General features: G+C 43.0%; 1 protein-coding gene across 1 annotated transcript; it reads left to right on the top strand.

The window, feature by feature from the left end:
• The first annotated feature begins 8,727 nt into the window (after positions 1–8,727).
• tlnrd1 (talin rod domain containing 1) lies at positions 8,728–11,836 on the top strand. The gene has a single exon (XM_086026121.1). It carries the CDS (start codon positions 10,209–10,211, stop codon positions 11,271–11,273), a length of 1,065 nt encoding a protein of 354 aa, XP_085882247.1. The 5' UTR covers positions 8,728–10,208; the 3' UTR covers positions 11,274–11,836.
• The last annotated feature ends 403 nt before the right edge of the window (positions 11,837–12,239 follow it).

The following is a 12,239-nucleotide window of genomic DNA, read 5'->3' as shown; positions in this document are numbered from 1 at the left end:
TCTCTACATGGCTTCTTCAAGGTACAAGCCTCAGGTAGATGATTAGTCCTTCCACACTTACAACAGCGCTTACTACGTTCGAGCCACTTTTTGACTTCCTCTGTTGGGCGCTGTACGATGTCGGTGCACTGTGACAAATAGTGTTCAGTACTCTTGCAGAAGAGGCATAACTTCTTGGACTTTGGTGAACTGGTAGCAGAACGGTTCGCCTCTGTAGGATGACTGTCATCAGGTTTGGTGGTATCGGAGCCATGGTACACAGACACAGATTTTACTCGATGCTTGGAAGCAGGAGCGTATCTTTCCCCTTTGGATGCATGGGGCTCTCCGGGACGGTGGCGTTGTGCCATTTTAGCCGAAAGCCTTTGCGCTTCTGCCTTGACTTTCAGCCAGTTAGAGAGGTCCCTGAGGTTGTAAGGGTTGAGTTGGTTTGTGTTGAGACGGCCTTGTGATTGGAGGTGCTCTACAAAACTGTCTCTCATGTGTTTTGGCAGCTTACTAAGCAGTCTGTCAACATGACCAGTCGACTTTGTTTCTGTCCCATCCGGTCCCTCCAATGATGTCAGCATTCCTACTAGCAAGTTAACGCTGAGGGAGAAGTTTTGGAAGCCTGTTACATCTCCTGATTTAACATCAGGGGAATTTAGAATTGCAGCGATCTCACTCTGTGCGAGTTGATGAGGTTGTCCATACTGGCGCTGTAATGCCTCCATCGCAGCAGTGTAAGGTTGGGCATAATGCCGGCAGGACTGAGCTATTAGCTTAGCTTCATCCAGGACCAAGTGCTCCATGAGTACACGGTACTTGTAGTGCTCTGAAAGCTCTGTATGGGGCTCAAGGAGGTGATCTAGCGCCATCTTGAGGTCGGTGAACTCCCTCTCGCTGTCACGAACCAACTTTGGCAACTCAGGTACAGGAACAGGCTGCTTTGGCAGGAAGAAACTGCTTGAGGATTGCGGCATGGTGTGCTGTGGCAGAGAGGCATTGTGCACTTGCGGAGCTGGATTGGCCATAATGTGCATCGGGTGGTAGACAGGTTGTAGAGGTGGACCTGACTGGTGACTTTGCTGCTGCAACGCCGGCTGCGCAGTTACAGCTGGTGAAGACTGGTACAGAGGTTGTGGCAGTACAGGAGGGAGGTGTGAAATCTGGTAATATGGCGCAGATAGAGCCAGGGGTCGACAAGTTGGCGTTATCACAGCTGAAGACGGCTGATATGCTGGATAGGCGGGGACTGCCTGCCTAGGCTGGTATTGAATTGATATCTGTGGAGCTGGGCTGCTATACTGGATGCTTGCGGCTGTCACCGTTGGATACATTATTTGATAGGTGGGTTGGTATAACGTAGACACTGGTGGCTGTAATATGCCTGTTATCGTGGGAAGTGGCTGCTTGGGAGCTGCACTAACTTGCGTTGTGGATGTTAATGTTGCTGGAAGGGACTGAGTTAGCATGGTAATTTGGTCACGGTAATGACTTGAGTGAACTTGTCCTAGTTGCTGTGAAGCGGGAAAGTCGGGCTCACCGAGAGAGTAATCTGTGGAGCAGTGACTTTGCAGGTCGCATTCACTTAAAGCAGGAGATGGGGGCCTTCCATACATCGTCGGCAAGTTAGGAGGTGTGCTAACTTGTGGTGCTGTATTCCACTCATTCATCTTATTAGCTGCTGTTGTTGGCGAATGACAAAACGGGCGCCCGAGTGCTGGGAATAGCTGGCCCTCTTGACTAACAGACCTGGTCTGTAGGCTGAGTGACTGCAGCCGCTGTGCACTGGCATTTATATTGTCATGTTGAGAAGCAGTATGAGGAATAAGAGAATGAGGAAGGCTGACCCGATAATCCTGAAAATAAGATGGTAGCTGTCGTGGCCTTACTGTTGCTTTGTCATCAGTCACTGTTGTTCTCATCGCGTCCATTTTGCTGATATGGGTGAGGCAATCCGGCTCGAAGGACCAATGTTGCGGAGAGCTAGGACTGTCGGTGTATTTAGGGAGATTCGCAGGAGCACCTCATCCAAACAGTCGCTCGAGTCAAAAGCGTGGCCGGACACGATGGTAGAGAACAATTGGTTTTAATCGCACTTCAATCCACTTCACAGAACATAACAGCTCGCTCATCACGGCGCATACACACGACCGCAAAACCGCACGAGTTCGCCGCTAATCGCTAACGGCTAACGGACCACGGGCTCGATAGGACCCCTTTTTCTGTCCAACAATATGCCCGACTTAAATCAACGAAAACAAAGAGGACCCATTAGCTGCCCGAAACATGCCTGATGCTAAAGCACACAAATTAAACAGCAAACAATGCATGTGCAAACAAAGCAGTAATGAGGAATTTATAACAAGCCTCATACATTATGTACAATTAGTTTTAAAAGAGAGCCCCCTTTTATTTAAGTGCCACTGTTAAGATCATCCAAGTGTCACTTAATGGATTGTAAAATAAATGGTCCATTTTTCAAAAATGTTCAAAGCCAACTTTTTCCCTGAATTCTGGCATCATACAGCCTAATCGCATAAAAGTCAGTTCGAACTTCCCTTCCTTTATTGTCAAGAAAGTGTTTTTTAAATCAACTCATCAAATTCTTGGGCTGACTTTTTGATGAATTCCAATCAGGTTTCCAACCTCTTCACGGAACAGAAACAGACAGAAATGACATAAGATTGAGCACTAATGCAAGTAAGGTGCCGATGCTAGTCTTATTGGATCTCAGTGTAGCATCTGATTCAATTGATCACTGAACATATTAGAAACATGGGTGGGATTAAATGGAACAGTCCTAAAATGGTTCAGGTCCTACGGGAAACGAGTTACGTTGTGACCATTGGAAGTTCTGAATCTGATCGAATGGTCATGACATATGGCGTCCCTCAAGAGTCAGTCTTTGAACCTCTTTTGTTCAGACTAGTATATCGTTGTTGTCCTGTGAAAAACAATTATGTCCAATTTCGGAATTAATAAAAAAAAAAAAATCACATGAATGTGATGGCTATAATGTGGAAACTCCGTTCACGTAAAAATAACAAAAAAATGAAAAAAAAATGGACAAAGACAGCGATGATATGTTGTTACCTTTGTGTCAAATGCTACAGAATGCCGATGTTGGCTATCAATCATGGTTATGCAGATGACACACAGCTATATTTAAAAATGTCCCCAAATGACAGCTGTTCAATTAACATATTGTGTCACTGTCTAGAACAAATGAACAACTGGATGAACCAAGATTTCCTTCTGCTGAACCAAAACAAAATGCAGGTAATTGTTTTCAGCGATAAAGAAAAGAGGGTTGCTGGTAGAAAACACCAAGAGTCCGAAGACCAATTCCAAAATCTTGGGGTACTGATAGACACAGACCTGAATTTCGGCAATGATAACTGTTGTGGGTGTTATTCCTTGCTTGTGTGAACTATATTAGGTTGCCTTGTGTATGAAATGTGCTATATAAATAAAGCTGCCTTGCCTTGCCTCTGCTGGCCTAAACACTATCAAAAGCACTGACCTACCTTTGCAACTTACTGCACATTAAATTGTGTTAATTTACTTCTAATATACTTTTGTCTTCATTTTAGAGTACGTGTTTTGGCTGTGCAGCTTCAAGTCATTTGTGACTTCCCCAAACTAAAATCCAACGGCCTCCACTGATAAAACCAATTACCCAGTTACTTCTTCCAAAAAGTAATTGAGTTACTAACTCAGTTACTACGCAAAGTAATGATGATATTTTCTATTATGTTCTGTCTATAGTGTAAAAGATGTTTATGATAGCTGGATGAAGAATTAAAACAATACATTTTTTTATCATTTGGCGATCATTCGAACTCAACAGATTTCAACTTGCCACATGCATTGAAATAAAAATGTTTAAACTTAGATATTGAAAATAGATAATAATCACACACTGCATTTAAGTGCAAAACTAAAACACACAAAAATAAACTTTAATGTAAAAAGACATAGGACAATCTGGCCATTAGGTAGTGATCGCTGTTAGGTACTGCTGCAGTATTTGTATATTATTACACAATAAAATTGAGTTCTTTGTCCAACACTTAAACATTCTGTAACAACCATATTAAGCTATATTCCATTACTGTTATACAGTGTCCGTTCGATGCTTGAGACGATTGAAAGAATGCAAGCATTCAAGTCTATTATTGCCCGCACGAAGGTGAAACTATGATGTAAACACACGTGCACACGTACAAGCGCTCGATCTACAGGAATTTACTGTAGTTGCTTAAGGCACAGATACCCAGAACCAACTCACATCCACAACAAACGCAGGGGCAAGTGTAAGTAAAAAGCACGGTTTTGCTAGGCTTAATTTACTAGATAATGCATTTTTCTTTGCCATTAATTAACTTGACTTGTATCTCATGCACTGTGTTACAGGCACTATGTTGCGTGTGACGTGTGCTGGAGTGGCGGGAGAAAACCCAGAAAAGAAGGGTTGGTGTGAGCGAGATTGAGCAGAGGAGATCAGAAAATAAATAGAATGTGATTGTTAAGCGACTTGACGCCTCGTCTTTGTCCACCACGCTAACTGCAGTCAGTTCGCCCCTTACCACAATTTGGAGCTGATACTACTGACTCAAGCCTGATAACAGAAGGTAACACTGGGGGCTCGTCCGGGATGCCAACTCCTGGGTTCTGGTTGAGGTATTGTCCCCTCCACTTGACCCTGACTCGACCGTTCCTAACGATTGTCCCCTCGACCTATGGGACACACCATCGAATGGCGAGGATCTTGTTCCGGTATAGGCTACTTCAATCCACCTCGACTCATCACTGCCTGCAGCAGGGGAGAGGGGTCTTCCTTCTGGAGTGCTCCATCTCAATTGGATGAGATGGGAACTGGACTCTTCCCCAACAATCAGTCTGCGACTCATCTTTCATCTTCTGCACCTTTATATATGCCACGGAGGGTCCGCAGACCCCCAACATACTTTGGCGACTGGGTCAGTCACTAAATTGTTGAAGTTGCCTGAGACAGGGTGAAGGCGGATCGCCGCCCTCCTCAGTAAGAAAAAAAAGTTCAAGATTGTTATTGCTATGTTATTAAGCAAAAGAGTTCCAGCAAATTTGTAGTGTTTTTGCACTGTTCTTAAAAAAAAAAAAAAAAAAAAAAAGTGCTTAGGGTCTTATTTGATGCATTGTGTTTGAGTATGCAACTGCAGTCAATGGACAATTTATGGACATTGCATTTTGTTGTTGTTGTTGGTTCTTACTAGATGGCTTACTGTGTGCTCTGAGCATGTTTCTGTGTGCATGAGAAGTAATGCATGTATTGTCCTGGAGTGATGATAAGGTTATGTTAATCATCATCCAGAGTGGGGGTAGTGTTACAGGCATAGCCTGTGATCGCAATGTTGCGTGTGACGTGTGATGCAGTGGCGGGAGAGGACCCGGATGGGAAGGGTTGGTGTGAGCAAGAGTGAGAAGGAGAGGAGATCAGAAAATAATTAGAACCCCAATTGCTAAGTGACTTGACGCCTCATTGTCCACCACGCTGACTGCAGTCAGTTCGCCCTTTACCACGGTTTGGAGCTGATACTACTGACTCAAGCCTGATAACGGAAGGTAACAACTGATTTGCATTTCCTGACAGCCAATCAGAGTGATTGTCACAGACACTGCTTTGCATACCGACAATGGTGGCTTATTCATTCAATTCATATCTAAAACCCACCATGACACAAAAATCTATACATTTTCCACAATTCTACACACTTTTTTTAAATTTAGGTTTGTTCCCACTTCCATCATGCATGTGATGAGCAAGAGTTTGGACACTTATGCATTCCACTATAAAATCATGACTGAGGACTGCACAACTAACAATGCCATGTTTACACAAGCATGTAAAGGCAAAGTATTTGTATGCTCTGAATGATTGTAAGAAGTGATTTAATTATCAAGTGAGGCAGGACAGCTGATTTCGTGACACTACGTCTGAACGCAACATGTTACATAATCAGTAAACGGCAACGGTGTTATACCGATAAGAGATGTAATTATAGTTAGATTACTGCGTTGCTTAAAAGTACACTGTTATTCCCAACACTGCCCATTAGGGCTACACAGGTCAGTTATGTTAACTTCACAATTTAGGTCACTGACAGCTGGTCAAACATGAACTCAATGACTCTCATGTGTCTAAATTGAGAAGACAAGTTAATGACAGACAATACAAAGACTGTTTTGGGACCACCAAAGAATTCTCTGCTTCTTTTATTACTGTAATGCATTTACAGATACTGAGTGAAAGTGGCTAATGTGCAAAAGTTGTGACAAAGAAAGATTACATATTGACTTGCGACTCACTTGAAATTTAGAATGAACTCTACGTGTTTGATTTTTGCTACAGTAAGTTTGGACTTGCTTAAAAGTTGAAGGTTATGACTTGAGACTTACTTATGACTTGCACATAGGGCTGTTCGATTTTGCCTAATAAGAAAATCCTGATTATTTTCTCTCAAACCCGATTTTACAATTACGATTTCTTTGTAAAATAAAAAAAATATGAAAAATGAAGTATTTTGAATGTCTTTTATTTAAACTTATTTTTTCTTTTAACTCAAAATGCCAGTCAATTTAATTTAATACATACAGAAGAATCCATTGGGATTAACAGCATTTTACTTACACAATAGATTTCAGATCTGTTCTTAATGAAACCAATAATGAAAGAAGAAAGTGCATATCCCATCTGAAACGAAATCATCAACATGAGAGAAGGTAGACAATCAAGTCTGTGAACCAAACAGTCTGTCAGCAAGTCATTTTGCCAACCAGCTAGTGACTAGCCTTTCACCTTTCTCCCTGGTCTTACTTAAACATAAATTAATGATTAGTGCAAAACTGTCACTCAATAATACAAAGCACTGTCAAGCTTAAGTACAGATGCATATAGTCCGGCTGGACCAGCGGTCCGTTGTAAAGGAGAAAAAGAAGGGACGGCTTTCAGACGTTGAGTTACTTGCTCACGGGTTGTATTGAATGTTTTTAACATCATTTTAGCCAGAAAATTCGGTTACGATTCAAAATCCCTTAATCGAGCAGCCCTACTTGCACATATGTGATTTCTTCACACTTGTGGCATTACTGAAAAACTAAATTAAGTGCAAAATGTATTGGCATGAACCTCTACACCACTAATAATTTTAGACTGTTCATACACTTGCAGCATGGTTTGCCATGGGCCAAGTCAAATATTTGCAAACCCTAAGTGAATCTCTTGGTGCACCAGTCCAGTACTGGGTATATCTGAACATTCATGGTTCAGATTCAGAAAACAGGTCAGCCGTGATTGGTCGTTGTGAGCAGTTGTGATGTCATTTTCTGTCGACAGAAGACAAAATGGCCGTCCACAGAGATGGCTAAAAACGAGTGCATTTTGCTGCTTAATTTATATTCCACAAACGCAAAATTCACCAGAATGCTGTGTTTCAATTAGTGGGCCTGCTGGGAACATATTCTTGAAAAAAATATGTTTGGATTGACTTCCGCTTTAAAGCTTTAAAGCAGAAGTCAACACAAAAATGTTCTTGAAAATAATGTGTACTATGTGTACACTAGTCTAAAAACAGCATTATGATTAATATTATGTTTGTGGAATATGAGTTAAGCAGCAAAATCCACCTGTTTTTAGCCATCTGAGGTGGTGGCCATTTCGTCACTTTCTGTCAACTGAAAATGACATCACAGTTGCTCAGTTGATTGGTCATTACCTGAGCAACTGTGATGTCATTTTCAGTCGACAGATGTGACAACATGGCAGCCTCTCAGAGATGGCGACAAACGGGTGGTCTAACTCATATTCCACAAACGCAATATTAATCAGAATGCCACGTTTGAACTAGTGGTCCTGCATCGAACATATAAAAAATGTAAAGGAAATGTTTGAGTTGACTTACGCTTTAACGCAGTTGTTTTCAAACTCTGTGCCGCGGCACACTGGTGTGCTGCAAGATATTGTCAGGTGTGCTGTGGGGAATTATCTAATTTGTGTGCCTGTGCGGTCTAGCGTCTGACAGCGTAATCATGTCTTTACTACATTGTAGTACTCTTCCATACCAGCTGGTAGCAGCAGCAGCAGCAGTAGGTAGTTTATTGTCGTTGTTAGAGACAGGCGAATTAGTGACGCATGTTTATAAACAGTGAAACATCGGTCTGTTTGGATATATCCAAACAGGCCAATGTTTCACACTAAGTATCAATATTAAACATTAAAAAATACGTTTTTCTTTCTTAATTAATTCATATTGAAGACGTTATAATATTCTTCATTCTTCAATGTTAAAAAAATGCTTATACTAACAATATAACACTTATATTGTTAAAATAAGCTTTATTTTTCACAATTTCGGCTGGCATGCCGCGGGATTTATTCAATGAAATAAATGTGCCTTGATTCAAAAATGTTTGAAAAATACTGCTTTAACGTATGAATGCATTCATGCTACAAGACTCTTGTTCAGAGTCTAAACTAAAGTTGTCTAAACGTTAGACAACACTTATGTATTTGATGAGTGTACAGAGAGGTGGACCAACATTATCCTAAACGTTTTGAACCAAATAGTTTAGTCGTGAATTCTCATTTGTGCTTAATCATACAAATGTCAGAGTCGTACGAAATGTAATCATTAAGCTTTCTTCACACATTCAAACATTAACTGCCTTTATTTTGGAAACATCCGGTATGTGTTGGCTCGCTGGGTTGGTGGTACACTTGACTCGGGGATGTCTCATGGCAGAACTACGAGGACTTTAAATGCAGAGCCGTCGCCAAATTCCGCCGACCGTGCTCCTCTGATCTCCCCCTTGAAATCCATTTATCTGGGACTGTCGAGTTCCCAAAAATGGAGGGTGGTTCGTCGTACGCCAATGGCTCGTTGTCTGACTGTGTTGCTCCAAGTTGGTTCACTCCAGCGGCTGTTCAGCGCGACCACACCCTCCCCGCTTCCTCATAGTATGCAGCGGGAGCGCGCGACGCCACTTTGAATCTCTGGGAATAACGGCCACTTCTTGCAAACCAATTTTAAGTTTTTGGGGGACACTGCCGTCTGTACTCGCAAGTGGATTACATGTGGGACGACCACCGAGCGCTATGGATATAAAAAGCGAGTGGTCGCAAAGTCTACGCGGGGTTTCACGTCCTCTGGTCCCGGGTTAAGACGCCAAGGAGGAGGTGGACATACGGGCGATGCATATGGAGTCCAAGCGACCGCTAGCGTGTCACCCGGGCTTGTGTTTGAAGAAGACAAGATTGAAACTGGACCGTGGGGTCGGCGTGGATGGACTTTAACCGAAGGGATTGAATGTTTTTTCTACCCCCAGCGGGATTCCTGAAACGATGGCGCTGGAGCGAAAGTCACCTCTTTTCGCTGTCCAGAAGTGCTGCCCGGGTGGTGCCTCGTCTGTAACAAGCCTGAGTACGAAAGACCGGTCAAATTTACCGGGAACAAGTCGGGCAAGGTGCTGTTCTAGATCCGCCCTTATTCCAGTGGACAGATGATGATATCCTATTGAGTTCAAGCGAAAGAGACTTCAGATTTTTATCTAAAGCGTTTGCGATTTTTTTTTTCAGTCGTCGCAGATACATCGGTGTAATCTCTAATCTTACTAAACAGCGTAGAAGTATCTTCCCAATTTAACCTAAAGTTGATTTCAACAACCACCCCCCACCCCCACCCACCCATGTAAATTGCCTATTGGACCATTTTCAGTCTGCACTTCGCCTATTTGAAGGCATTTAGTTGGCACTGCAATTTGTGATTTCGTTATTCAACCTGTGAATTGTTCTGTTCTACAATAGCCTGAGACTGTTGTGTTACTTCTTTATTTCAGGGCATTTACATAAATGGGTCAGCATAAGTGCTTGTACACTAGTATTAGTAAATAACTGGGGACAATGGGAATGTCATTTCAATAATGCAGTAAATGTATTTGTGAATTTCACCAGTGTTTACAATAACATTATAACTCCAGTGCATCATCATATAATTTACAGCTGATTTGCCATATTGTGAAGGAATTTAAGGAAGACTTTTGGCCAGTTTTTTTTTTTTAAACAGCAGCAAGCATTGGTTTGGCATCAATGTTTCTTAAACAGAACGATGTAGTTTGCAGCAAAAAACTATAAATAAGCCTATCAAAAGAGCGGATTAACTACCCCCACCCCAAATCCCCTCCTTATTATGGCTAGTGGTGGCTCTGGCAAATCAGCTAGTGAGGGATCCACCAGCACACTCAGTGGCAGTCTTCAGCAGAGAAAGCGCCTTTCGTCCATCTGTGACACATGTAAGGGCAAGATGCAGCTGGTGGCCGACCTCCTCCTGCTGTCCAGTGAGACCAGGCCAGTCATGACTTCTGAGGGCGTGGCAGTGGCTGACACCTTTGACCAGTGTCGTGACACGGTCATTGCACGGACCAAAGAGCTCTCTATTCTCACCCACGACATCCAAAGCCAGCTCAACATGGGCCGATTTACAGAGGTGGGGGACCGACTGTTGGAGATGGCTGATCTAGTGGTTTCTTTGACTGAGTGCTCTGCCCATGCTGCGTATCTGGCAGCAGTAGAGACCACCGGCTCACAGCCCTGCTTGCCTGGTCTTGTGGACCGTTACAAAGTGACCCGTTGTCGACACGAGGTTGAACAAAGTTGTGGCGCCCTCCGAGTCACACCCCTGCTGGATCTCACTCCGCAGCTCCTCCTCGAGCTCTCCCAGAACATCTCCACCAACCTCAAGAGTCTGACAGACATCTCGTCGCTGGCCAGCGAAAGGTCCAGGGACCGCTTTGGAAAAGAGCAGTTCAAACTCAGCGTCAAGAGCATGAGCACTTGCGGCACTGCCTTCCTGGCTTGTGTAAAAGAGGTGAAAACTCAGCCCAGCGAGCTCACAAGGAATCGTTGCGTCCTCTTCAGTGCCGCGTTGGTCCACGCAGTCAATGCACTGGTGGGCTTTGCCACAGAACCTCAGTTCCTGGGGAGAGCTGCGAGTATCTCCACTGAAGGGAAAGGTGTACAGACTGCAGTTTTAGGGGGCGCTATGAGTGTGGTTTCAGCCTGTGTCCTCCTCACCCAGGGACTCAGGGATGTTGCCCAGCACCCTGAGAGCAGCTCCAAAATGGTTGACTACCGGGAACGTCTACGGAACTCAGCGTGTGCTGTGTCAGATGGCTGCACCCTGCTCACACAGGCACTCAGAGAGCGCTCGTCTCCAAGAACTCTGCCGCCAGTCAACTCGCAATCTGTGACTTAGTTCAGGGAGAACGAGGATGATTTCTGGTCCAACTCTGTCCAATTTGAACATACCAAAGACATATATTATCCCTGCTCATCAGGTTTAGAAAAGGTTCGGAAGTCTGGTGTCTGTTCATGAAGAGTGCTGAAACATCGACGAGCACTTCTCTCCAGGGATTTGTGTCATGCTGAATGTGTAACCCAAGTATACAGGTCACTTTGCCACAATAAGCCCAACGTGGGCTCAGGTCCCCTCCTTGATCTTCACAAACTGACACCAACCTCCTAACCGGAAAAGTTTACCTCAGTTGTCAGCTCTGGTGAAAATGCCAGCCTTCATGTAGGATGGATGTAGCGTTGCTATGTGAACCTATGATTGACAGACCTGCTCTAGCTTGGTAGAAGTGACAAGTGTCTCCATTTTGTTTTTTTTTCAATATGTGTGAATCCCTACTTTGTAAAAGCTGCTGTGAGTGTGCCATAGGTTTTTACACATTTTTAGACTTCACATAGTACTTTAATGTGTTTGACCATGCATGTAATGGAGTATTTATTTCAACAATTAAAATTGTTTATGATAAACTGCTTTTTTGTTCATTTGCTACATGCAATTCATTTTTTTATGTCACCCAAATAACATTGTGAACAATGCTGTTCGGCTTCCACTTCAATGTTCTTATATAGAATTCATTGCATGTCTTCCGTAGAATTAAGAGAGCACAACTTGATGCATTTATATATATATATATATATATATATAAGTGGCACCTCTACTTACGAACGTCTCAACAGGAAAATATTGCCTCTTGTTACGAAAGATATTTCAGGATACGAAAGGTAAAAGTATTGGCTGTTGTACTCGCAGTATGGGCTGCTACACTATAAAATACAATACGTTGACTTTACTCAAAAAAAAAAAAATGCAGTCTTTGCCTCCAAAAAAATAATTCACTTGAACTTAGATAAATTAGATTTCACCAATTTA

This window comes from Filicampus tigris, chromosome 3 (genome assembly GCF_054856515.1).
Source record: "Filicampus tigris isolate MCC_2025a chromosome 3, RoL_Ftig_1.0, whole genome shotgun sequence".
NCBI classification, from domain to species: domain Eukaryota; kingdom Metazoa; phylum Chordata; class Actinopteri; order Syngnathiformes; family Syngnathidae; genus Filicampus; species Filicampus tigris.
The sequence above is the reverse complement of the archived record's forward strand: the minus strand, read 5'-3'. Positions and strand labels throughout refer to the sequence as shown.

Excerpts from the sequence above, each read along its gene's own strand:
- tlnrd1 (XM_086026121.1), top strand. The coding sequence starts at position 10,209 with ATGGCTAGTGGTGGCTCTGGCAAATCAGCTAGTGAGGGATCCACCAGC.